Source organism: Jaculus jaculus, chromosome 18 (genome assembly GCF_020740685.1).
Source record: "Jaculus jaculus isolate mJacJac1 chromosome 18, mJacJac1.mat.Y.cur, whole genome shotgun sequence".
Taxonomy (NCBI): Eukaryota; Metazoa; Chordata; class Mammalia; order Rodentia; family Dipodidae; genus Jaculus; species Jaculus jaculus.
This window is the reverse complement of record NC_059119.1, coordinates 54,664,421-54,692,020: the sequence shown is the minus strand read 5'-3', so window position 1 is coordinate 54,692,020 and position 27,600 is coordinate 54,664,421. Positions and strand designations below refer to the sequence as shown.

The 27,600-nt window shown below is 43.6% G+C and overlaps 1 protein-coding gene across 1 annotated transcript in view; it reads left to right on the top strand.

Moving 5' to 3' along the window:
• Qpct (glutaminyl-peptide cyclotransferase) overlaps nt 1-8,940 on the top strand; it is a 39,082-nt gene extending 30,142 nt beyond the window's left edge. Inside the window, exons 5-7 of the mRNA XM_045137844.1 lie at nt 1,972-2,071; nt 4,708-4,824; nt 8,250-8,940. Of these exons, the coding sequence (XP_044993779.1) occupies nt 1,972-2,071; nt 4,708-4,824; nt 8,250-8,395 (363 nt within the window). The 3' untranslated portion in view covers nt 8,396-8,940. The remainder of the gene's footprint in view (nt 1-1,971; nt 2,072-4,707; nt 4,825-8,249) is intronic.
• Nucleotides 8,941-27,600: the final 18,660 nt, after the last annotated feature.

Here is a 27,600-nt window from a genome sequence, read left to right as displayed (position 1 = left end):
GCTTAATTAAAACGAGGTGAAAAAGCAGATTCAGAAACCGTTGGTTTCAATGGGAGCACATTGGGCAAACACTGTGTGTAGGTGCAGAGGTGGCTGGGGAACGGAGCAAGAAGGCATGGGAGTGAGGAATTTCCCCAGTGTCTTTACAGCATTGTACTGACTCCAGTGTGGACATTTAGTCTGCTGTGTTTCTTTGAGATGACGCTTTTGACATGTGGGTGGAGGGAGACGTTCTTATGCTGCCTTAAAATCCTGCCACTGTTACTAAGTCAAGGTGGGGCAGCGCCCAAACTAGTTTCCATCATTGTTCTTGTCCCTGACCAGTGAATCCTCTCCTGACTGCGACACTCTTCCCATTCTTAATCTCTACTCTGTTCTCACCTCATTCTACCCATTAGACTTTATTCCCCCCCACTGTTCTTTATCCATCCCTAACCCTCACCCCATCTGTAAACTGATAGTCTGTTCCTAACCCTTCCAGTCCACCTCTACTCCTCCCTGACCTTTACCCTGTTATTAACATTTAATGTCTTCACTTAACGTTTATTGTGAGCACTCTCTTCCCATGTTCATGAGCAGCGCTTGGCATGTGTCATAGAAATAATTCATTCACTTGTGCCTAAATAACTGAGGAAGAGTCACAAAAGAAGGAAAGACCTAGCTGATCAGTAGCAGGAACAAAGTTATGTATCAGTCTTGATATATCAATCCACAGTGACCATTCTTCCAGACGTAATTTCCAAGCGGCTTATCCAACCTCATGAATATGTTTCTGTTTTCCCAGTGACTATATACGATTTCCACTCGTGCGTGGTGTGTCTTTGCAATCAGAGAATCTGAAAGCACATTACTAGGTGTCAGAATCCATGCTGGACATGCACTCACATGCTAGTTTTTCTACTTATATAAATCAGGAGATCTTAATCTGGAGAGTACTCTTCCAGGAGGCCTCAAGACAACTGAGGTTTTATGGCCCATATGCTAAGGGACACTGGCTTAATTATAGAAACTTATAACTAGAGGAGATTGTTATGAGTAACTGGCCTGAGCTCCTTGCTTGGTACACAAAGGAATGGAGATCCAGAGACACAACGTCATGTGGGTACTTAAATTTTTTATTTGTTTGTTTATTTGCAAGGAGGGGGAATATATCTGGGCAAGCCAGGACCTCTAGCCACTGAAAACGTGCTCAAGATGCATGCACCACTCTGTGCATCTTTCTTTACACAGGCACTGGGAGAATTGAGCCCAGGTTCTTAGGCTTTGCACGCCAGCACATTAACCACTGAACTCTCTCTCCAGTCACATGTGGTAACTTCTCAAGGAATTATTCTGATGTGTTTATTAAAACAGTTTATTTTATTTTATTTATTTGAGAGAGAGAGGAGAGAGAGAAAGAATGGGCATGCTAGGACCTTCAGTTACTGAAAACGAACTCCAGATGCATGCACCACCTTGTGCATCTGGTTTATGTAGGTCCTGGGGAATAGAACCTGGGTTCTTTGGCTTTGCAGGCAAGTGCCTTAGCCACTAAACCCTGATGTGCTTCTTGATCAATGGTTGCTATCCACACACTTCCCTATAGGCTGTTATGCCATTTACTGATTATGGATAAAATGACTAGTTAGAAAGGGGATATAAGATCAGACAGGCTAGGACACCATCTGAAAATAAAGTATAGTCCTTTTAATCTATGACATAGGTATGTAAATGTCCCTTTCTTACTTTTCCTTAGCTCCAGCCTTTTGGTGTGCAATACTTTGCCATTTGTCTACATTGCATAGCAAGATTTAAAAATTCACTAACATAATTAGCACACAATGTTATTAAGTCTTGTATTTATCTACTCAGTTTCCCATATTATTTTTTTTTTTTTACTACCAGGCATTTTGTTTTGACTGCATTTCCTTTGCTGATGAATATGAAACATATTTTGATAGACACGATTAAACAATTATTTTTCTCTCTTAGGATTTATTGGTCTTATTAGATTTAATTGGAGCTCCAAACCCAACCTTTCCCAATTTTTTTCCAAACACCGCCAGATGGTTTAATAGACTTCAAGCAATTGGTAAGCACCGCTATTATTAAAGGGTAAAATATGGTTTCTACCTACTGACAAGTACCATACTTTAAAATTCAAAATTTGTGACTTAAGTATAGTATATAAATATGTAATATACTACACTGGTATTTTCTTGTTCATAGTCACCTTTTTTTTTTTTTTTTAAAGCAGGCTCAGTTAAATTTTCCTGTACAAAACACTCTTGAAATGACAACATCAAAAGATGTTTGTGGGCTGGAGAGATGGCTTAGCAGTTAAACGCTTGCCTGTGAAGCCTAAGGACCCCGGTTCAAGGCTCGGTTCCCCAGATCCCACGTTAGCCAGATGCACAGGGGGCGCACGCGTCTGGAGTTCGTTTGCAGAGGCTGGAAGCCCTGGCGCGCCCATTCTCTCTCTCTCCCTCTATCTCTGTCTTTCTCTCTGTGTCTGTCGCTCTCAAATAAATAAATAAAAAATTAAAAAAAAAAGATGTTTGTATGATACCAAGAGATACTCCTTAATTTTTCTTTCTGTTTCGTTTCTTTCTTTGTCAAGCTCTGTGGATAAGTAAAAGATCAGGGTGTAGGAGGAAGAGATCTGTCCAGCGCCCTTTAAAAGAAAGTTTGGAGTAAAATGAAAATGAGTACACTAGGCCAGACCAGGATGGGCTGGGCCAAGAAACACAGGTACCTATGGCTTGGAAGAGATGCAGGGCTTGGGAAAGGAAAAGGAGAATGAGTTCTTCACTTTATATGTCCATCTCCCCAAGACAAAATGAACTAAACAACAGGCCTTTTAAGTATCAGGGAAATATGAAAGATGAAAATAAGACTTTTGAGAAAAGATTTCAGGCTATGAGGCAAAAATTCCTTGGAGCAAGATAGAATCAGGCTTCTGCCATCTTAGCTCATGCCTTTGCTAAAAGATAATTCACCAAAGCAGATCTAGAACTGCCTAAGAGAAACCTCTGCCTGAATGTCAGATACTCATCTTTGGCTAAGTTCAAATCCTGTTTTGGAAAGCCTGTGATCATGGGATCACAAATATAACTTCCTTCAGCTTATTCCCTGTAGCATGCTTGCTTCTCTTACTTTGAGTTTGCCTTTTTTTTCCCCCACAAAAAAGTAACTGGTACCTTATTGCAAATATGTATGTGTGTATATATATATATCCACATATACATACATATACATATATGTACATATATACCTACATATATATACATATATACATACATATATATATATATCCATATATACACACACACGCACACACACAATTATTCAATTATTGCTTGTGTTGTCTTTCCTCATGGTAGTTAAGATTTGAACATCTTTAATTGCATAAGAGAAAAATGTATCAATGTGGTAAAGAAAGTATAGATGTAGATAAAGAAATAAAAGTACTGTTTTTGGTGGTGGTGGCCTTTTTTAACGTTCTTAAAATTTCTTTATACATGTTTGCTTGCTATCTCAGAGCCTGGCACTGTGGCTCATGCCTTCAGTCATATTACTTTGGGAGGATTGTTGTGAGTTTGAAGCTAGCCTGTGGCTATGGCGTGTGTCACAGGTCAGCCTGGGCTAGAGTGAGACCCTACCTCAAAAGAAAAAGAGAGAGAGAGAGAGAGAGAGAGAGCGAGAGAGAGAGAGAGCGAGAGAGAGAGAGAGAGAGAGAGAGAGAGAGAGCGAGAGAGAGAGAGAGAGAGAGAGAGAGAGGAAAGGAACAACTCTACCAGGGAGTTTCATTTAGCTCTTTAACAATCTTATGATGTCTTGTCATCGTATAACAAACATCTGTAGCGCGCACTGTAACAAACAGAAGGTATGTGCAGTTGTTATCTGTTAGAAGATGACAAGGGGGTGTGGCTCAAGCTTCAGTGTGCATCCGAAGCCCTTGGAGGGCTTGTTAAAATGAACACTGCTGGGCCCCACCCCAGAGCTGCTGACTCAGGAGGTCTGAGGTGGAAGAAGAAAATTTCATTTCTAAGTCAGTCCCAGGTGGTGGCTGAGGCTGCCCATCAGGAGCCACGCTTTAAGAATCATTGACAAAGGTCGCTGTAGATATCCTCCACTCCCAGTCACTTGATATTCTTTCTTCTTCTCTGAATATTCTGTTTCTAAGCCCCACATCCCTGCTTCAGGCACTCTCCAATCACCATCCGGACCCACAAACACCTGAGTTTCCCTAAACTCTTTGCCGTTCTCAAAGTCTCCATTTTTCTTTTGGGTTCCTGTCTCTAAGGAGGTTCTCACCTACAAGGTCACATGTGGCTTTTCTCTTCTCTCTTGTACTCCAAAATGTGCATGCCCAGGTTCAGGAAGTAGTTTACTGCTGTGGGTGGGGCGTGCTCACTGCTGCATCTTTAAAGGAAAGGTGCAGCCGGGCGTGGTGGCGCACGCCGTTAATCCCAGCACTAGGGAGAGGTAGAAGGATCACCGTGAGTTCGAGGCCACCCTGAGAATACAGAGTGAATTCCAGGTCAGCCTGGGCTAGAGTGAGACCCTACCTCGTAAAACCAAATAATAAAAATAAATAAATAAATAAATAAATAAGTAAAAAAACTGTGCATGTGATAAGATTTCAGGCTCCTTAAATAAAGACACATTCTGAAACTTGACCAGATAAAATCCACTGCTCATCTGCTCTGTATTTGTCATCTACAGAACATGAACTCCACGAACTAGGTTTGCTCAAAGATCACACTTTGGAGAGGAAGTTTTTCCAGAATTTTGGGTATGGAAATATTATTCAGGATGACCATATTCCATTTTTGATAAAAGGTAATTGTGTGTGTGTATATCCGTGCCTGTGCATTCTTGCCCGTTGTATGTATTGTATCTTATGTATATATTTTGAAATTTCAAGATAACGTACCATTTATCCGCTCCTTTGACACAATTTTGTTGGGTGTGTTGCACTCATGCATCTGTGTGAATGGGCATGCCCCACACAAGTGTGTGGGGGCTAGAGAAGGACGTCGGGCTTCTTCTTTGTTGCTCTTCTGTCTTATTTACCTGAGACAAAGCTTCTTGTTGAATGAGGAGCCCCCACTTTTAAGTTAGAGTAAATGATGAGCTGTCATAGTTCTGTCTCCACCTGCTCAGTCTGGGGGTACGGGCTGACGGGCATAAGTGGTCATGCCTGGCTTTTTACATAGGTGCCGATGTCCTCATGTCTGTGGACTTTATACAGTGAGCCACCTTCCAAGCCCCACTTACGCGACAGTACAAGTTTTATGGACAATTTTAGTAAATCTACACAATCCCATTTTTTGTCCTTCTTCCCCCATGGTCCTTCCATGTAGCCCCTTCCCCTTTTCCAAGTAGTTCTTCATGTGGTTTGATGTCCTGTTATTTTCTGGCCTTCCTCCATCATCCATGATGACCTGCTGATGGATTGAATGTCGAGCAGACAACAGCTGCTGTGAAGTCGTGAGTGCAGTGACCACTTTGTGTCTAGAAGACAGCGTTCCAAGGCACTCCTCCCCAACCTCTGGCTCTGACATTCTCTCCTCCACCTCTTCCACAATATGGCCTGAGCCTCGATGGGTTGGATCAACATGTCTTATTTGGTGTCGCATGCTTCCCTGACCCATCTTCTCAGCACTTTGATGAGTCTCTTCTCTGAAAGCCTGCTTATCTACTCCTAAAACGTGACCAAGATTAATGCCTTCAGTCACAGCTCTTTCTTTATTATTATTATTTTTTAATAATCCCAATGATGCTGCTTGCTTTATGCTTCATATACAAAAAAGGACCAAAAGCCAATTAGATTGCAGTATTCAAACTTAAACCTCCTTGCTTCAAAGTGTTTTAGATATGATACAGAGAATTGCTGGGACTCACTGACTGAAAACAGCAGCCCTGCATGGAGGGAGAGACTCCATCTCAAGGAACTACGTGGATCAGTGATAGAGGAGGGCACCTGAGATTCTCCTCTGGCCTCTTCATGTGCGCAGGGCATGTGCATCTGGACACACATGTGCATATGTTACACACACATCACATCACACACCACACCATATACTCTCTACACACACACACACACACACACACATGCACACAAGCAAACAAAATTGGTATATTTTGGGCTGGAGAGATGGCTTAGAGGTTAAGGTGCTTACCTACAAAGTCTAAGGATCCATGTTTGACTCTCCAGGTCCCACATAAGCTAGATGCACAGCGATGTAAGCACACAAGGTTGCACCTGTGCACAGGAGGTGTTCATATCTGGAGTTTGATTACAGCGGCTAGAGGCCCTGGTGTACCAATCCTTTTTGCAACTCACTCTATCTTGTTTTCTCTCACTCTTGCTCTCACGTATAAAGGCCGTCTGTTTGGCTTGCTTCAAAAAAAAAAAAAAAAAAAACTGCCATATTTTGACTCACAAAGACCATGCTTTCTTATAGGTTGAGTAAACTAAATTTATATAGTAATGTTTTGAATCTATTTGAATCAGAAGCTATCTTTTAAAGAGAAACATAGAGCACTTATGAGGCAGAAGTAGAAGGATCCCTGAGACTGAGACTACAGAGTGAATTTCAGGTCAGCCTGGGCTAGAGTGAGACCCTACCTTGAAAAACCAATAATAATAATAATAATAATAATAAATAAAATAAAATAAAAGAGAAGTATACATATTTTGCTATAAATAAGCTTTGAGCAATAGGTATCTTCTGATTATATATGTTCCGAAAGAAGTCAGATACTTGAACCAAATTAAATGAGAAAGGAGAAATGTAGACACGCCCTCACTTGTCTATATTGATGCAAGTAGGAGTCAGATGCAACAGGTGACACGTTCCGTTGCCAGGCCTCTCTCTTTGGGTTATCAGATGAACTGATGGAGCCCACCGCTGTTCACTGATATGGGGGAGTAATTGGCCTGAATGCGAATGCTCCTTTCCCAGTCTTTGCCCTTTTCGGTAAATGGTCTGTGTTCGTCCAGTTGCTCAGGTCAGTCCTGGGGGCTGCCCTTAGCTCAGCCCTTTTCCCCGTGTTCCACATCAGTTTCTCATGCACATTAATTTTCAGACCGCCAAGTGAGCATTTAAGTTTAACACTGTATGCTATGCTAGGCCTATTGAATAACTACTATCCTTGCAGATGTGCAAGAATCTAGAAGAATCTAGAAGTGGCAGGAACCAGTGAACTTAATAAAGTGACCAGTTAAGCCATCCATTGTGTCACCACATGGCTTCTATCTCCTTGTGACAGACATTCCAAATCCTTGAGGACACTTCTGCTTTTCTCTACACGTGGGCTCAGAAAGCCCAGCCCCCTCCGGCACCCCACCTCCCTTCCCACTGAGTCAGAACGCCTCCTTTCACCTTACGTGGCCTTTGCAGCCAATAAGGGAGCTGCCTGCCCTTCTGTAAAGATGGTGGAAGTCTAAGCCAACCCAAGGCCTCTCGCAGTAAGCCTCCCCAGTGGTTTCCACGTTTTAGTCTTGTTCCTCTATTTGAATAGAAACTAGAATTAGTTCTTAACAGTGTAAATCAGATTACGCTAGTACTTCAGCGCTTTAGTGGCTATCTGTTTTGAAGAACGAGACCAGGAATCTTCAGCACCTCCGTTCTCTGACTCTGATCTTCAGTCTCATCGCCTGCTTCTCCTTCTACTGTGTGCTGGGACTGAGCCGCACTGGCTGTCCTGTGGTTCTGTGTCAGCAGGACAAGCGCGTGCCTGTCTTGTGACCTATGCTCTTGGCATCCAAACTCAGGTTCTCACACTTGTGCAGGAAGCACTTTACCCACTGGGCTATCTGCCCATCAAACTTCAACTTCCAAAATCAGGACTTGTAGGTAATGATGAATTCATACTTATTTATTTTTAATATTAAAAATTTTATTTGAGAGAGAGAGAGAGAATTGGTGTGCCAGGGCTTCAGCCACTGCAATTGAACGTCAAATGCTTGGGCCACCTAGTGGGCATGTGTGACCTTGCACTTGCCTCACCTTTGTGCATCTGGCTAATGTGGGATCTGGAGAGTAGAACTTCACAGGCAAGCGCCTTAACTACTAAGCCATCTCTCCAGTCCTGATTAACGAATATTTATTTAATGAGATGATGCTTTTGGACTACAGGGATATGACATAAAGGAGTGCCTTAATATGGTATAGAGCTCCCTCTGCTTGCAGAATGTCATTTTCTAGCTTACTCACTGGAAACAAGCACTAAATTACAAGTTGGCTCTCTCTTACTAGGTGTTCCCGTTCTACACTTGATAACATCTCCTTTTCCTGAAGTCTGGCACACCATGGATGACAACGAAGAGAATTTGGATGAGTCGACCATAGACAATCTAAACAAAATTATTCAAGTCTTTGTGGTGGAATATCTTCATTTGTGATATTCTAACTTAGTTTATGGTGATTGTTTCTACATCAAATTCAGAAGAGGCCAAGCATGCCTTCAGGATGGTATGGCTGCAGATGTTTACATCAAATTAAAAAGTCAAAATATTATTTAAATCATCTTATTTCAGATAAATGTTGTGTGTAAACTTGTATGCCATAGATTCATTTTGTTGGTGCCTTTGAAGACATGACCAGTGACTCATAGAATTATGTCATGTCTTAAATTACTCATTAGTTTTCACCTAGAGATAAGAAACATATAAAGAAAACTAAAAAAAAAATCTCTTTGAAACTCCCTTTAGATAAAAACCTTGAAATGGATTCAGATATACTTATCAATATCAAGGACTTTTAAACAGTATGTAACTATGACAGTGGTGTACAATGCGTGGCTGTAGTTTTATGATTTTTTCATGTTTGGGACTATGTCATATAATATAATAAGAGATGTACATTGAAAGCCTTTGCATTTCTTTGAGGAGTCTTTGTTGGTTATATTTGTGGAAATCAAACTCGGAATTAAATGTCATGTTATGAATTTCTTTTGCATATGTTGATGGGTTTTATTTTATATATATATATACATATATATATAAAATATTAATATATATATATATATAAAGTTTTACAATTTTAACATGTCCTCATTAAAAACACTCAGTAACAAAACCTTTGTGAAAAGGATTTAAAAAGTGTAATCCCATTATATTAACAGAATTCTTACTGTCTCTGTAGTTTGTATTATCATCTTTTAAATTTATTTATTTATTTGAGAGAGACAGAGACAGAGAATGGGTGCTTCAGGGCCTCTAGCCTCTGCAAAGGAACTCCAGATGCATGTGCCACATAGTGCATCTGGCTTTATGTGGATACTGTGGAGTCCATTCTGAGTCCTTTGGCTTTGCAGGCAAGTGCCTTAACCACTGAACCATCTCTCCAGCCCAATTTTTGTCTCATTTTTTTTTCTTGTAGATACTTTATATGTATGTTTAATCAAACTGTATTTCTCCTTTTTGGGACTTTTTTTTACCCTGTTAATATAATTACAAGCATCTACTTGCTGTTTTGGCCTTTAGTTGGGACAAAGTAATAAAAAGGCCACTGAATATGGCCTCTAGATTCAGAGTGAAGGTAGCATAATAATAACACACAGCTATGATAATTTTTCTGGGAGTATATTATATGGTATCCAACTTTGGTCAATTATATGTAAAGGATTGTTGCTGCCCCTTTGTGAGTTAATATTAAAAGTTAACACTTAATGAGTTCTAACTCTGCCAGTCAATGCTAGAAATACTTTAAAAATTTTTTGTTTATTTTTATTTATTTATTTACTTAGTGACAGAGAGAGAAAGAGGCAGATAGAGAGAGCGAGAGGGAGAATGGGTGCACCAGGACCTCCATCCATTGCAAATGAACTCCAGATGTGTGTGCTCCCTTGTGCATCTGGCTAACATGGGTCCTGGGGTTTCGAGCCTTGATCCGGGGTCCTTAGGCTTCACAGGCAAGTGCTTAACCGCTAAACCATCTCTCCAGCCCTAGGAGTACTTTTATATTTTATAGTAATCTACTCCTTATACCATCCCAAGTGTTAGGTGGTATTATTAGGTTCATTTTACTGTGCCCAGGGTGGTTAAATGTAATTTACAAGATTGTATAGCTAGGAAAAATGAAGTTATGAAATTTGCAGGAAAGTGGAATTGGAAAAAATTATAGTAAGTGAAGTAACCCAAGTCAAGATGACAAAAATAGCATGTCCTCTTTTATATGTTAATGTTTAATGTTTGCATGTATGTAAATAGAGGGTGTGAGACTCATGGACCTGAGTTGAGATAGGAGACAATGTGAGGGGAAAAGACAAGAGGAAAACATGTGACATGAATAGAGAAAGAAGACTAAGTTGGAGAAGTGCAAAAGGGGGCAGGGAGAATGAAAGGGAAAAAGTTTGAAATTACCATAATGAAACCTAATTCTTTATATACTAATAATCTTTTTAAAATTTTTGTTCATTTTTATTTATTTATTTGAGAGCGACAGAGAGAGAGAAAGAGGCAGATAGAGAGAGACAGAATGGGCATGCCAGGGCTTCCAGCCACTGCAAACAAACTCCAGATGCATGCACCTCCTTGTGCATCTGGTTAACGTGGGTCCTGGGGAATCGAGCCTCGGACCGGGGTCCTTAGGCTTCACAGGCAAGCGCTTAACTGCTAAGCCATCTCTCCAGCCCACTAATAATCTTTTTTTTTTTTTTTTTAAAGAAACCATGTAGCTAGTACATGACAATGGTGGGATTTGAACTCAGACTTTAGAGTCTGGCTCTAAACCTCACATTTGCTCTGGATTACTATAGACTATTGCCTCAGTGTATGAAAATAAATTCGTAGAGTATTGTTTATGTCAGGTACAAAACAATCATTGTATCTTGAAAATGTTTCCTCAATCAGTGTAGCATTCTTTTATTCTCATTGCTGTGATTCACCTCAAAAGTTAGTGTGTGTGTGTGTGTGTGTGTGTGTGTGTATGTGTGTGTGTGTGTGTGTGTGTGTGTGTACAAATGCATGTGCCCAATGCATGTGCATGTGGAGGCCAGAGGAGAATTACCAGTGTCTTTTCCTTGTCACTCATCTGCGTATACCCTTGAGGTGGAGTCTAGCCCGAAACCCAGCGCTGCTGTCCATCAGTGAGCCTTCAGTGACTCTCTCATCTCTGCCCCTCTCTGCCATGGACTGGGGCTACAGCCACGTGTGGCCACAACGAACTCTTTGTGTGGGTCCTGGGGAGACAAAGTCAGCAGTCTCTATTCCTAGAGGCTGTCAATGTGAAGCGACGAGAGCTGTTAATCACGGGGCCATCTCCCCAGCCCAGCAAAGGCTATTTCTGCATGAGTCTAACATAAATAACACATGTGGTTCCAGGGCTAAAGAATCTAAGCCACAAAGCAGGATTAAAGGAAGCTGAGTTTTTGAGATTAATTTTTTACATGTCAGAAAATATTTGAGAGAGAGAGAGAGAGAGAGAGAGAGAGAGAGAGAGAGAGAGAGAGGAGTTAAGGGAAGATGCATATTTTTAGCCCTATGAAAGAAATATTTTAGCTGACGACAGTATGGTTTAACAGACGATAAACAGCATGAAACTAAGTTTTAATAAGGAACCAAAACTCTGGTTGACAGAACTGCATATATACTTGTAAACCACAATGATAAGCTGCTTTTGAGGCAGAGTGAAATTAATAGATGCACTGTAATCTGTTGAGTTGGCAAGCATAGAATTATTTTAAGAGGAAATTGGAGGATATGTTGAAGTGGTTTTAGGGGAAGGTAAAAACATAAGCAGCTTAATCCAATGAAGCCATCTTTGCTTTGCACTGGCACATAATTCCATTCACTCAGAGTTTGCACTAGGAGCAAAGCCATCATGATGTCATAAGGGGCGACATTTTAGGACATTAATTTTGATAGCAACATCTGAAATGTGCTGTGTATAATTCATGCCAGTCAGAAATATTACTTTTTCAAAATTACACTTGCAGAGGCGTTGTTCCATAAACATCGTGCCACACTTGGGATTTTTTTCCTCTGTGCATTTTGAAGCATTTTACTGCCACCAAGAGAACAATTTGTATGTTTTGCCTATTACTGTCAACCCTGTAATACACAGAGCTATTTTTCTTCTTCTAGAGAAGCGAGTTCAAAGGAAAATATTCATAAAAGAGTATTCATAACTTTGGCATCTGAAAAAAAAATCACGAGTCTGTTATTGTAGCTTGAGGGCTGTGGCTGGAAGAGAAAAGACAGATCCTTCAAGATGGAGAACTGTTTCAGATAGGGAACTAGTTTTGAAAAGAACAAAGCAGTCCATGTCTACAGCTCCAGCTCTGAATCCTTAAACTGTTTAGTTCATGAAGCTGTTTTCATCCAACAGAGAAATACATTCATTATAGTGCTACAGCAAACATCATGAGAAAAGTTGAACGTTTGCTCCATCAGTTTGGTTCAGCGATAGGTGATTCCTGGATCTAAAGGTGGGCTAGATGGACAAGAGCCCAGGTTTCTGTAATGTGCAGCTAACCCTGTATGAGGTTTGGTCATGGTCTCTTCTGATGTAACCACATCCCATTGTCTTTGTCAGACCTATACTTGAGGGAGAAGATATGGAGATCAAGCAAGTAGAGAAGAAAAAGAAGGCTATTCAGTAATTTTAAAGCAAAGCTAAGGTGGGAAATGACTTAAATTTCCTATCCAGAAAGCCACCCTTTGTACCAACTTAGGCTTCAAAGATTACTGCCGGAAAATTGAGGTTTCCCTCTCAGTTTCAGGGTCACTTTCTATGTAGCCCGAACCTCTAAAAGTGGTTTTGAAGTGGTTTGACTTCCCGTATTTCCCCCCACCCCTTCTCTCTTACTTCTCTGATGTCTGTGTTCGTCTTTTTTTCAGCCTTTGAATAGTGAAATGACTGTTTTGATGCATGGGGCTGATGCCGTGGTGCAAAGCCACAGTCATGAAGAGGAGAGGCAGCGGTTAGTTCACTGAGCAGTAAGATGGTACAAGACAATCTTCCAGTCCCCCTGCCCATGAAAAACGGGTCCCGGACTCCGGGCAGTGCATTCAGCAGCAATAATTTATGACAGTTTTGAAGAGGCCTGGATCAAAGGACGGCCTGTGTCGTGGTTGGATCCCTCAGCCTGAATTCAGTTGGCTGCTAATGCAGTGTGAAGTCATCTTATTGCACTCATATTTCAAAGGCAATGTGTGGAACACGGCCCAATCGCCTGACACATGCACATTTGCCAGTGGAGAGTTTAGACCATTTAACAATTAATATGAAAAACATGTAATTGCCAGGAAGAGCGAGCAATATGGATAAAAGCAAAGCAAAGCAAAACAAAACAAAAACAAAAACAAGTCCACAAGCATTGCAAGGTCTACAAAGGTAATAACCGCAGACTTGAAAACGGATACAGTATAAAGAAACTCTATAAGAAAGTGCTGGAGACTTTGTTTCCCTCCACCTGCTTTGCACTCTGGGTTCAGGAGGTCTTTGGCATTCAAAGATTTAATATTTGTGGTTTTGGCTAAGGAAGAATGACACATAATAAATTATGTCCCTGAGGAGCCGAGTGGCGAGATGTGAATCGGCATGGCTGTCTCCCAGCCATCAATCTCACTGCTATTCTCTAGCATTCTTGCATTAATACATGGGCCTATTTCCTTTAAAAATGAGTCTCCCCCACCCCCTAAGCCAAAGAGATCTAGAAAAAGATAGCTGTAGAGAGTAGTTGCATAAGTCACTTTCATCCTTTACTGATAGAAGAATTAAGTATATAAAAAGATCACTTTAGGGATGGAGGGATGGCTTAGTGGTTAAGACATTTGCCTGCAAAGCCAAAGGACTCAGGTTCGATTCCCCAGGACCACGTTAGCCAGATGCACAAGAGGCCACGTGCATCTGGAGTTTGTCTGCAGTGGCTGGAGGCTCTGGCGCACCCATTCTCTCTCTCTCTTCCCCTCTTTCTCTGACAAACAAATAAAGTCTTGGAAGGAAAATGCTAATATAAAAAAAAGATCACTTTATAACTTTGTCTATATTTTATGCCCTTTAAATGGGGTTGAATTATATATAACAAAGGTGGCCAAGTGTTTAGATTTTTTTTTTTTTTTTTTTTTTTTAGTTAGGGTCTCACTCTGGCCCAGGCTGACCTGAAATTCACTATGTAGTCTCAGGGTGGCCTTGGACTCATGCTGATCCTCCTACCTTTGCCTCCTGAGTGCTGGGATTAAAGGCGTGCGCCACCACACCTGGCTAGAATGTTTTCCTTGGGAATGTTATGGATCTATTTTACTTTATGCTAGAGTTATTTCATATCAAGTAACTTTTAATATTTTTTAATTGATTTAGCCATGATGTGATTATATATTACTATATTCATTTTTAAAAGAAATGAACAGAGAGATGGTGCTAAGAGTAAGCTTTAAGGTCTCTTAAAAAAAAATTGCCAAGAGAAAGATTGGTGATCACTGAAAAGAAAGACACAGTTTTTTCAAATACAGTCTCAGTTGCATGGCTCCCTGGCGGGTGTGTGTAAGGACCAGAGGATTACAGGCTAAAAGTGCAGGTTAAAGGAGGCTTGACTCAGGTCATGAAGTGTGTAGGGAAAGGTAGCCCCACGCTGAAGGAGAAGACTTTGTCAAGTGAGAAAAACCTTGGGTTTTGATAATTTTGAGCCTGAGGTCAGCAAGTAGATCAATCTCCCATACACTGCCAGGGAGTTGGGAAAGCCTGATGCTCCACTGGATTCGTGATTTCTGCACTCGTTGTTTGTCTTGTGGCTGTGACAAAATACTTTTATTAAAAAAAAAAAATCACTCGGGCTGGGGAGATAGCTCAGCTGTTAAGGTGCTTGCCTGCAAATCCGGATGACCCAGGTTTGATTCCCCAGAACCCACCTAAGCCAGATGCACAAAGTGGTGCATGCATCTGGAGTTCATTTGCAGCGGCTGGAGGCCCTGTTGTGCCCATTCTCTTTGTCTATCTTCTCTCCTCTCCTTGCAAATATATGAATAATTTTCTTATGAAATCACTTAAGGAAGAAAAGGTTTATTTTGGCTCACAATTAGAGGGCACCGTCTGCCATGAAGGGAAAGCATGGGAGGCAGGCAAAGTTCGAGGTGGCCAGAAGCGTTGCGTCTGTAGTCAGGGAGTAGAAGGAAACTAACGCTCCTGTTCAGCTATCTTTCTCCCTTCTGTAAGCTTTTTTTTAAAAAAACAAAATTATTATTTATTTGAGAGAGAGACACAGGGAGAGAGAGAGAGAGAGGGAGAGAGAGAGAAGAGAAGAGAAGAGAAGAGAAGAGAAGAGAAGAGAAGGAGAAGGAGAATAATAATGGGCACACCAGGGCCTTCAGCCACTGCAGACAAACTCCAGACGTGTATGTCGCCATATGCATCTGGCTTACATGGGTCCTGGAGAATCGAACCTGGGTCCTTTGGCTTTGCGGGCAAAATGCCTTAACTGCTAAGCCATCTCCCCAGCCCTCTGTAAGCCTTTTATTGACAACTTCAGTAATTATAGATATCCCATAATCACAACACCCTCCCAACCACCATCTTCCACTCTGTTGCAGTTACCTTTTCGTCTCTGAGACAAGCATCCAACCCAGAAACAGTTTAGGGGAGGAAAGGGTTTATTCCAGAGTTACAGAATCGGGGGAAGCGCCATCAAGCGGAAGCAGTGGGCTCAAGCTAGCTTCCTCAGCAGAGAGATGCAACATGCAGCAGTAGCAAGCACCAACAGTCAGCAAGCATGAACAGCCGGAGCTCAAAACTGACTCTACACCCAGCAGGACTGGATGCAAGAGCACACCCCACCTGCAACCCACCTCTTCCCCAGCAGAGCTCCACCTGCTGGAGACTCAAGTTGTAAGCGTTTGCATTCAAAGCACCACACACTCCAAATCCCCCCTTCCACTGAACCCCTTTCTCCCAAATAGTCTCTCTTCTATTTTGATATCATTGTTTTTCTTTTCTCTTCCTATTATGCAGGTTTTGTTTAGGTAGTGCCAGCCACTGTGAGGTTATCAAGGTCAAAACTTCGTGTCTGGAAGACAGCATTGTAACCACCTTTCTTTGGCTCTTACATTCTTTCGGACATCTCTTCCACAGTGGTCTCTGAGCCTCAGAGGATGTGATCACAATGTCCCTTCTCAGCACTTTGGTGAGTTTTGAGTCACCAGAGTAGTCAATGCAGTCTGAAAAGAGAAGCTTCTCTAACCAAAAGTGTGAGGGGCACTATTATCTGGGCATAAGCATCAATGTTTAGAGGGCAGTTTGGTGGTCATGCTATATCCATTTAGCCTCACAACAGTAGTAGTTTCCCCCCTAAGGCTTATGACCTCCACAGCAATAGGCTTTTGACTCGGTTTTCAGTACCAGGTATGAAGTCCCTCCTTGTGGAGCAGACCACCATCACACCAGTTGCTCCATGAATCCTGACTGGCCAGCCCTAAAGCTTTCAAGCTTCACTGCTGGTCAAGGCTGTTGACGACTTTTCTCCTCTCAAAGGCTGCAGGCTGCATAGCTCTTTCCGGCACCCCGACAGCTTGTTGACAGGGAAGGAGGCTTCCCATTCAGCTCCTGCTTGAATTTTCAGGGACCCGCGTCTCCTTTTTATTTAGTCCAGGACCACATCCTATAGGCTCAGCTAACTTAATACAGAAAACCCCTCAGACACATGCCCAGAGGTTTGTCTCCTAGGTGACTCTAGATCCTGTCAGGTTGACATCACAGTCCCCACCGCGTCCTTCCTCATGGGGGGATTTGGAAAGTGTGAACACAGGTCCTCTGCCTATTCAGCTCTCAGGGCTGTCGTGCCTTTCTCCACTCCCAACACACCTAGAAGAAACCCTCCCACTACAACCCTAGGCCACCCTGGGGTACAGCCTTGGGAGTCTCTTGAAGGTGGCAAGAACTGCTCGGCCCAAAGACTGTAAAGCTAAGTGTGGCCAGCAGAGGCCTCTGGGATGCGAAGAAGGGAAATGACAGAGCTGGGGCGGGTGCCCCACACCTGTCACATGGATCCTAGGAGAGATGAGAATCCACCAGCTCAGCTGATAGCCCCCCATCCCCTGTGCCTCCCTCACGTTTACCTGTCTGGAATGGCTTCTTATTCCACAAAGAATTAGCTATGATTTTCTGGCCCATGCTGTTGTTTTTAGGGAACCCAATCTTTTTTTTTTTAAATATGTATTTTATGGACACTTCTAAACTTACAGACAACAAACCATGGTATTTCCCTCCCCTCCCCTGCCTTCCCCTTCATAACGCTGCTCTCCGTCATATCCCCTCCCTCTCTCCATTAGTCTCTCTTTTAATTTGATGTCATCATCCTTTTCTCCTGTCATGAGGGTCTTGTATAGGTATTGTTAGGCACTGTGAGGTCTTGGATATCGAGGCCAGTTTCTGTCTGGGCAATTGTAAGGAGTGATGCATTTCCTTTGGCTCTTAACACCCTTTCTGCCACTTCTTCCACAATGGAAAGGGAACCCCATCTTGTCAGCCAGTCTCTCGTTGTTCTTTTCACAAGTAGTTATGACAGTTGTCTCTGCTTGTTTGTGACTTCTCTCTCCTCTGGAATAGGAGCTCACAAGCAGAGCCTGCACTTTGTTTGGATCACTTCTATGGTGTCATTGAACAGCCCAGTACTTGGCACATAGGCGATGCCTATCAAATACTTGTTGGAGGAATCTCACACATGTAGAAACCTTTGGCCAAGATGATCTATTTGCAGGTCATGTCATTGGTACAAATGGAGCTCTGGTCTCATCTGTGGGAAATGCCTTGACACTTGTTGCTTTTGATCTGCCCTTGATCTCGTTCCCTGCTTACATGGAGCCACACAGCATCTCCCCGGTCAGACTTGCTCTGGCCCTCCTTCCGTCCTCCATCTATACTCCACACAAGAGCCAGAGAAATATTACACACATGAATGGCACAAGATTGTATCACTGTGTGGCCTGGAACCCTCTGATGCCATTTCACTGCACTAAGAATTGGTATGGATTCAACCTTACGGCTAGAAAGTTCCACCCACCACATCAACATTATTACCATTCTCCCTCCCTCTCTCAGCTGTACGTCTGTGGCCTCTTTTTTTAATATTTTAAAAAATTGTTAAGTTTATTTTATTAGTGTTGCAGTCAGGTTCGCATTGCTGGTAGAAATCACCCAACTAAGAGCAGCTTGTGGGAAAAAAGAGGTTTATTTTGGCTTACAGGCTCAAGGGGAAGCTCCATGATGGCAGGGGAAAATGACGGCATAAGCAGTGGGTGGACATCACCCCCTGGCCAATATAAGGTGGGAAATTGCAACAGGAGAGTGTGCCAAACACTAGCAAGGGGGAGCTGGATATAATACCCATAAGCCTGCCCCCAACAATACACTGCCTCCAAGAGGTGTTAATCCCCAAATCTCCATTAGCTGGGAACCGAGTATGCAGAACACCTAAGTTTATGGGGGACACCTGAATCAAAACACCACAGTGACAGAGGGGCGGGGGAGGGAGGGAAGGAGGGAGGGAGGGAGGGAGGATGACAGGGCCTTCAGCTGTTGCAAACAAACTCCAGACACATGCGTCATCTTGTGCATCTGGCTTATGTGGGTCCTGGGGAATTGAACCTGGGTCCTTTGGCTTTGCAGGTGAGTGCCTTAACTGCTAAGCCATCCCTCCAGCTCATGTGCCCTCTATTTTTTTATTTCTTCAACTTGCTAGATTCTTTCCTGCCATAGAGAGGATTTTGGGCATTGTTTTTCTCCACACAGAATTGTCCTTTACTCCAAACTATTTTTTTTTTTTGTGTGTGTGTGTTCCTTACATTTCTGTCTCTTTATCTCATGTGTATGTTCTCTCTCCCTGGACTTTCCTCATCTTCTCATTACCCTTATCATTATATGTGTGTTGGGGAATCTACCTCCATAATAAAATTATAAGATCCAGAAGGGTAAGGTCATTTATATTAATTACTGTTTTCTTAGTGACTTTGGGCTACATTAGAATATATAGGATGTTTAATAAATATATGGAGGCTAAATAGGTATTTAGGTATTGATCCAGTTTCTACTTTTTTTTTTTTTTGCCTATAGGACAGTCCTCAACTGGTCCACTTATCAGTGAGACCTCTGGCCACTCTATGTAAATTATAACAATATGTTCTCTGGGTTTGGCCACTTGATCTTGGTGAGAAATTCATCATCCTTAGTTTGGAGCCCTGTTGTTCTGTTAGGAGATGGCTTGTCCTCTGTTGCTGAGGTCTATTGGCTGCTGTGGCCATTCCCCTCACCCAGCTCCAGTGCTCCCCGTCCTTATTGGAGGCTTGTTCTTCTTTCTCAAAGGATGTGGCAAAGAAAGTTTAAGAAGTTTATACTATATGATGACATAGGACCAGAAATCAGATTTTGGTATTTCGATCTAGCCCAGTGCCTTTGCTAATCCTTGTCTCTGTTTTAAACCAAAGTGACTCACTGTGGGGTTTCATGTGGGTACAGTTATTAGAAATAAAAACAATGAAATGAGAATTCAGCTCCTGGCTAGGCAGACAAAGCTGGAAGGGTTTGACAGCTACTGAGGATCAAATCTGCCAAGAGCATTGAAGGAGGCACCCGGGAGCCCAGTGCAGCCGGAGGAAAGCTTGGTGCTGGGCTGTGAGCCGGCTTTGCCTGTCCTCCTGCCAGTGAGAGGCTTTGAGCTCAAGGGTGGGGATGTGGCTTTCGGTCTCTGGGAGATTCTAGGATTTCTGTCGTATAAAAGTAATTGACCTAGAAACAAGGTTTCAATAGGTATGGAAGAGGTAAAAAAAAAAAATATGGATATGAAATAAAGTAGAACCATCCGTGGGCGTGCATGCACAGAATCCCTACACTTGGGAGGAAGGGCAGGAGGATCAGGAGCTCAAGACTCCACAGAGAGTCTGAGGTGAGCCTGGCTATTTGAGACCCTGGTTTCAAAAAATAAATTCCAACCACCAAACAAATGAGCCCCCCCCCAAAAAAAGAAATAAGGTGGAAAGAACTATAGTACTGAGTATTGTTTGACATTGGTAGTTTTTGCATGGGTGGGAACAAAAGGCAAGAAGCTTGTAGAGGGAGGAATGTGAGGTTCTTTCAGGGTTCGACTAGGAGCTCTGTCCTCAGACCCTCAAAACAGGCCCAGCTGCTCTCGCTTTTCCTGCTTCTGCATACCACTGGGGCCTTTGGCTTCGGGCTGTTCACTCTACCCAAGAACCCTGGCCCAAGAAAATTTGCGTGGGTATCTCTAAAACCTCAACCAGAAAGTTTCTGACTCATCCTGTTACCTCCCACATCTTTCAACAGGGGAATTCCAGGGGTGGAGGCTGCATTTCCTGCTTCCTGTGCTCTGGACCATTTTCCTTCCGAGGTGAGGGGTGCACATGGGTGGGGGGGGCTTTCTTTATCACCATCCAATAACGTTTCCCTTCTTCCCCTTCTTCGCTAAGTCGAGAGGGGAGGATAGAACCTTTTCTTTCTGAAACAGTGTCTTACTATGTAACCCACATGGCCTGCAACTCATTATGTAGCCCAGCGTGGATTCAAACTCACAATCTTCTTGCGTTGGCCTCCCACGTGCTGGGTTCATAGGCATGTGCCATTGTGCTCAGCTGAAAAGACACTTGCATGGGCAGGAGATTAAATTCGGATAATGGGAGCTGGAAAGATGGCTCAGTGGGTGAAAGCACTTGCTGTGTAAACGTGAGGACAGGAGCTTCATTCCCAGTGTCCACGGAAAAAGCTGGGCATGGCCCTGTAACCCCGGTGCAGAGGTGGGCGAGGGACGACCCAGGAGGAATACTGAAAAATGGCCAGCTCAAGGTTCAGTGAGAGACCTGTTTCAAGGAAATCAGGTGAAAAAGTAACTGAGGAGGACATGCAGTGTTCTCCACTGGCCTCTGTAGGAGTGTACATGGGCATTTGCACCCACATGTGCATGTACCAACACCCTCCACCCCCACACACAACACACAGTACACACATAAAACATTCAGATGACATTGAAATTCCACTTTCTCAATCATAGACGTGAAGCTCTGAAGATATTTCTGTGTTCTTAGAACCACAGAGGTTGGCTCCTACACTTGACGTTCCCCCCCTGGAGCAGCGTCGGCTGGTAGGCCTTACGGGTGTAGACAGGACTAGAGATGGGGCATTTGGGTTCTCATCTTGAGCCCTACCTTGCTCTGGACATCGCTGGTCTCTGTGTCATCTTCATAGGGTCAAGAACGCCATCTTTGGCGTGTTGTTGAGCTCCCACAGCTGGCGAGTCCTGACATTGCCGCAGGCAGCCCGCCTTAGCATGATGTCATTCTGCGTTTTGACAGTATCAGGTGGGGTATACTCCGTGGGTTCCTTCTTGGTTTATAGTTCTCCCTGTAGACGCAGCATACAGCAAAGCAGCAGACGGGCGGCCCATCTGAGCTACCTCCCTGACGCCTAGGCTATTGCTCTACCTACCTCTTCCAAATCTACATTAATAGCCGTGGAGGGGCTTGAAAGGATTGGCCATGGGGTGGCAAGGAAAAAGCACCCGGAGTTGTAGCATTTATGTGCGTTGAGTAAGAGAATAAAGAACGTGCCCCTGGCATTGGTTGTCCACCACAACCATATGGGAAGACCCTATTGCTGAGGACGGTGCATGCTGGAGCTGCAGGACACAGGAATCAAGCCGGAACTGAGTTGAAAGTCTCCTCCATGTCAACTAGCTGTCATGGCGCTGGAAAGTGTTACACAGCCTGGTGGAGAACAAAAGCCATCAATGGTTTTATTTTTCCCATTTGAATTGTGTGATTTGGGGCTGGAGAGATGGCTTAGCGGGTAAGCGCTTGCCTGTGAAGCCTAAGGACCCCGGTTCGAGGCTCGATTCCCCAGGACCCACATAAGCCAGATGCACAAGGTGGCGCATGTGTCTGGAGTTCCTTTGCAGTGGCTGGAGGCCCTGGCATGCCCATCATCTCTCTTTCTATTTGCTTCTTTCTCTCTCTGCCTGTCGCTCTCAAATAAATAAATAAATAAATAACAAAGAAATTGAAAAAAAAAATACATTGCCTGATTTATTTCTCCCAGTTCCAGCAAAAACACAGAGGTCACATCATATCCAACCCAACTTGGGTACAGGGACCCTTATTTATCAAAGCTTGTGATACAAAGACTTCCAAATGCTGGGCACAAGTGTGCCTGCCAGGTAGATGGAAGTAACCAGTAGTGTATTGGCTCCATTGCCTCATCACTTTAACTTCGCAATGCAAACTGTATCTTTGAAACTGACAGTGTGAGCGTGGGAGATTATGAAGGAGTGAAGTTGAAATCGTCTCTTATTGCTCACCCTTTCAACATTAAACAGAGACCAAGAGAGAAACGGTTCCAACCCTTCACCGCATGTCTTTGCTCTTTTGCCCTGTAAGCTGACAATACATTCTGAACGGGGTGCTGTGAAATGCAGCAATTTAATTTTTTTTTTCCACTCACAAATACAAAACACACCAGTGTGATTTCACTGCTATTGACTTTTTTTTAAATTTAATTTTTATTTATTTATTTATGCTATTGAGTTTTGAAGGCTTACGGCAGCTAAGGTAATTTTGCTTCTCTCTATGAAGGTCTAGAGCAGTTCTGTCCCCCACCAACATAATTTCTTTACATTTTTTAAAATAAAACTAATGGGCTGGAGAGGTGGCTTAGTGGCTAAGGACCCAGGTTTGATTCCCCTGTACCCATGCAAAGCCGATGCACAGAGTAGTGTGTGCACCTGGAGTTTGCATACACTGGTGTGCCCATTCTCTTTCTCTTTCACTGTCCCTTTCTGATTGCAAACAAACAAATAAATAAAATTAAAATAAACTTGATTAAAACTTTATACAATCCTCTCCCACCTTCCTCCTTTGTCCACCATCCTTACCCCCTCTATTGAACCTCCTCTTTTGTCTTATTTTTCCTCTTCTATATTTATGTCATTATTTTTTTCTTTTTTGTCCTCCTCCACTATCCATAGCAACCTGATGTTGGCCCTAATGTTTTGCAGGTCTTGTGCAGGTAATGACAGCTGTGTGAGCTCATGAATACAATGACCGCTTTGTGTCTGGAGGACATTGTTGCAAAGCACTCTTCCCCATCCTTTGGCTCTTGAACTCTTTCTGCTACCTCTTCCACCAAGTCCCTATAGGCGAGCAATAGTCGCTAGAGACGAGCATCCAACTGTCACTTCACCTCAGCACTCTGAGGAGTTTTTTTTTTTTTAAATATTTTTTTGTTCATTTTTTATTTATTTGAGAGCGACAGACACAGAGAGAAAGACAGATAGAGGGAGAGAGAGAGAATGGGCGCGCCAGGGCTTCCAGCCACTGCAAACGAACTCCAGACGCGTGCGCCCCCTTGTGCATCTGGCTAACGTGGGACCTGGGGAACCGAGCCTTGAACCGGGGTCCTTAGGCTTCACAGGCAAGCGCTTAACCGCTAAGCCATCTCTCCAGCCCTGAGGAGTTTTGAGTCTCCACAGGAGTCACCACCATTGGAAAAGAGAAACTTCTTTTGTAAGAAGTGAGCGCAGGGCTGGAGAGATGGCTCAGAGGCTAAGGCACTCGACTGCAAAGCCTAAGGACTCACGTTCGATTCTCCAGGTCCCACGTAAATCAGATGCACCAGATGACACAAGCGCACAAGGTCGCCCATGTGCACAAGGGGGCGCTCGCTCTCCAGTTCGATTGCTGTGGCTGGAGGCCCTGGTGAGCCCATTCTCCCACCCCCTCCCTCTCTGGCATAAAAAAGGTCAGTCTGGGGCTGGGGAAATGGCTTAGTGGTTAAAGCATTTGCCTGCGAAGCCTAAGGACCTCGGTTCGATTCCCCAGGACCCACATAAGCTAGATGCACAAGGGGGTGCATGTGTCTGGAGTTCGTTTGCAGTGGCTGGAAGCCCTGGAACAGCCGTTCTCTCTATTTGCCTCTTTCTCTCACTTTCTAAAAAAAAAAATATTTTTAACACCACCAAAAAAAAAAAAAAAAAGGTCAATCTGTTGGGCTTGTCTCAGAAAATTTTTTAAAAACTGACGGCAACACAAACATAAGTGTTCAGAGGGCAACTTGGTGGGTATCATACGTACATGTAACCCAACAACATAAAAGTAACAGTTCCCCCTTAGGGCATATGGTCTTCCCAGCCCCAGACTCTGACTAGGTTTTCAGTACCAGGCATCGATTCTCTTCTGTGGAGTGGGCCTCAGATCCAGTTAGCCAGTGGTGGTTAACCTCCTAACAGACGTGCCGCTCTTTTTTTTTTTTTTTTTTTTAAAATATTTTACTTTATTTATTTATTTGAGAGTGACAGACACAGAGAGAAAGACAGATAGAGGGGGAGAGAGAGAATGGGCTCTCCAGGGCCTCCAGCCTCTGCAAACGAACTCCAGACGCGTGCGCCCCCTTGTGCATCTGGCTAACGTGGGTCCTGGGGAACCGAGCCTCGAACCGGGGTCCTTAGGCTTCACAGGCAAGCGCTTAACCGCTAAGCCATCTCTCCAGCCCAGACGTGCCGCTCTTGCACTCGTGGGTGCGTGCTGTCTACGTGGCCAGTTGTGGAACTTGCCGGCTCTCCAGCTGGTTAAGACTGCGGGTGGCTTTTCACCCTCAGTAGCCTGCCTGGCACTGTCCAGCACGCTGACCACTTGTCAGCAGGGACGAGGCTTCGGAGCATTTGTTGTTTGACTTCTCAGCATCTTGCAGTGGAAGCATGTGGTGTCTTCAGTAATAAGGACCTTCACATTGAGTTACAGTGGAACCTTGGCAATAGCCTATATTGTTTGGGGGATCTCAGGGCCCTTCCTGACCAACAACTCACTCAGAGGTATTTCATGCTTGGTCCTGAAACTTTTTTTCCCCTTTATTATTATTATTTTTTAAGAGAAAGACAGAGAGAGAGAGAGAGAGAGAATTGGTGCTCCAGGGCCTCAGCCACTGCAACTGAACGCGAGACGCGCCACCTAGAGGTCATGTGCGACCTTGTTCTTGCCTCACCTTTGTGCATCTGGCTAACGAGGGATCTGAAAGGTGGAACATGGGTCTTTAGCCTTTGCAGGCAAGCGCCTTAACCACTAAGCCATCTCTTCATCCCAGATTTTTCTTTTTCTTTTTTAATTTTAAAAAATATTTTATTTATTTATTTATTAGAGAAAGAGAGAGGGAGAGAATGGTCCTACCAGGGCCTCTAGCCACTGCAAATGAACTCCAGACTCGTGTACCACCTTGTGCACCTGGCTTATGTGAATCCTGGAGAATCTAACCCGGGTCATTAAGCTTCTCAGGCAAGTGCCTTAACTGCTAAGCCATCTCTCCTGCCCTGAAAAACTTCTACTAAAACCTATTGGTGCTGGGCACAGCGTTTACACCTCCCTAGGATGTATATAGTTTCTTGACTACCTTCTAATTCTTGCTAAAATGTATTTTCTGTGAATACTCCTTGAATCTTCTACTAAAATTACAACATTAATTTCGCCATGCTGGACTTCCGGTTAAGATGGCGGCGTAGGTACCACGCCAAAGCAGCCTAGGGGGGAAAAAGACCAAAAAAGCTCAGCAAAATACACACTTTTACTAAAAAGTGAGGTGTATAGGAAATTGAAGCGGCAGCAGAGAAGTAGAAGAGTTATAGAGCATCCAGAGTCTGCACAGGTGGGAAAAGCGGCTCCGGCAGCTCAGCCAACCGCCGCGGCCGTGGCGCAGCAGAAAGCCGCCAGACTCGGCTCGAGCCGCAGGAAAAGCCAGGTGCGGGCGCTTCCCTCACACCGCGCGCTCCGCAACTCGGGAAACGTGAGGGGAGAGCGGCAGCGAGCAGCGGAGGAGCAGACCGCGAGGGAGAAGAACACGTGGAGCAGCGATACAACCAGAGCAGCCGCGGCTCCCTCCCCTCCCCCACCGCCTGAGCCCAGCTCCAGCGAACAGAGCAGCGGCTCGGGACCCGGCCACGCCAACTTGGGCTGACAATGGGACCCAAGCAGGAGCAGAGTTCGGGAGCAACATCAGCAGCTCCAGCACCGGTACCAGCGGCCCCAGCAGCAGCAGACCCAGGAGCGGCAGCGGCGGCAGACCCCGCAGCAGCAGCTTCAGGGGGAGCAGCGGCAGTGGACACAGCAGCAGCAGCTTCAGCAGCAGTGGTGGCTCCAGCAGTGGCAGCTACAGCAGCAGCAGAGGCAGCAGCAGCAGAGGCAGCAGCAGCGGCTCAGTTTGCCCCATAGGAAAAGCAAGTGCCCAGCTCCAGAAATCAGAACAGCAGCCCGACGACCCAGGCAGCAACTTGACTGAGACCAAAATCACCCAAGGTAACTGGGATTGCACCAGGGAAGGGTCTCACTTGGTCACAAGCTGACTTGGATCCCTCAACAGACCAGAAATCTAAACCTCTTTGTTGATAGAAGATCTGGTCATTATAATAACTACTCTTGCATACATACTCGGGGCTGTTTTTGATTGAATGTGTACAGTGTTTAGTTAAATTTTAGAATCTACCTGTATTTTATTCCACTCAGCCTGCTTGAATACTCCTATAGCAGGGAATCTCAACCCCTAAGAACATCTTTGGAGATACTCTGAGAGTCTTAAGAGCCACACCTAATACCTTAAGGTCCTACCCTGAAAATATATTACATCAAATCAATTGATACAGCTAAGAATACACAGCTAGCTAGAAAATCGAAGCATTAACTTAATCCAAGATGCAAAAATATATACATTATAACACAAGAAACACTAAAAAGCAAGATGATATAAATCCACCTAAAAGTATTAATGCATCAGAAATGTCCTCCAGAGAGAAAGAGTTAGAGGAAATGCCTGAGAAAGAGTTCAAAAGAATAATTATAAATATGTTCAAAGAGGTCAAAGAACACATGAAAACAATCAAGGAAGAAATCAAAGAGGAAATCAAAGAGGAAATCAAAGGAATCAAAGAAGAGGCAGGACACCAATTTAATGAAATAAAGAAGGCAATACAAGACATAAATAGGGAAATAGAAATAATAAAGAAAAACCAGTCAGAATTACTAGCAATGAAGAACACAGTTAATGAAATAAAAAACTGTAGAAAATCTCACCAGTAGGATGGATGAGGGAGAGGACAGAATTTCTAAGCTAGAAGACCAGGTGGCAGACCTAATGCAGTCCAACAAAGAGAAAGACAAACTTATAGAAAAGTATGAGTGGGAATTTCAAGATATTCGGGACACTATGAAAAGATCCAATATAAGAATTCAGGGCATAGTAGAAGGAGAAGAACTCCACTCCAGAGGCATAGTAGGCATCTTCAACAAAATCATAGAGGAAAATTTCCCCCAAATTGGGAAAGAGGTGCCAATACAGATACAGGAAGCCTTTAGAACCCCAGCCAGACAAAACCCAGAAAGAACCTCTCCTCGCCATATTATAATCAAACTTCCAAACACACACACCAAAGAAAAAATATTGAAAGCAGTTAGAGAGAAAAATCAAGTTACCTACAAAAGTAAGCCCATCAGGATTATAGCAGATTATTCAACACAAACTTTTAAAGCCAGAAGGGCTTGGAGTGATATATTCCAAGTTCTGAAAGATAACAACTGTCAACCAAGGTTACTTTATCCTGCAAAGTTATCCATTGAAATAGATGGAGAAATAAAGA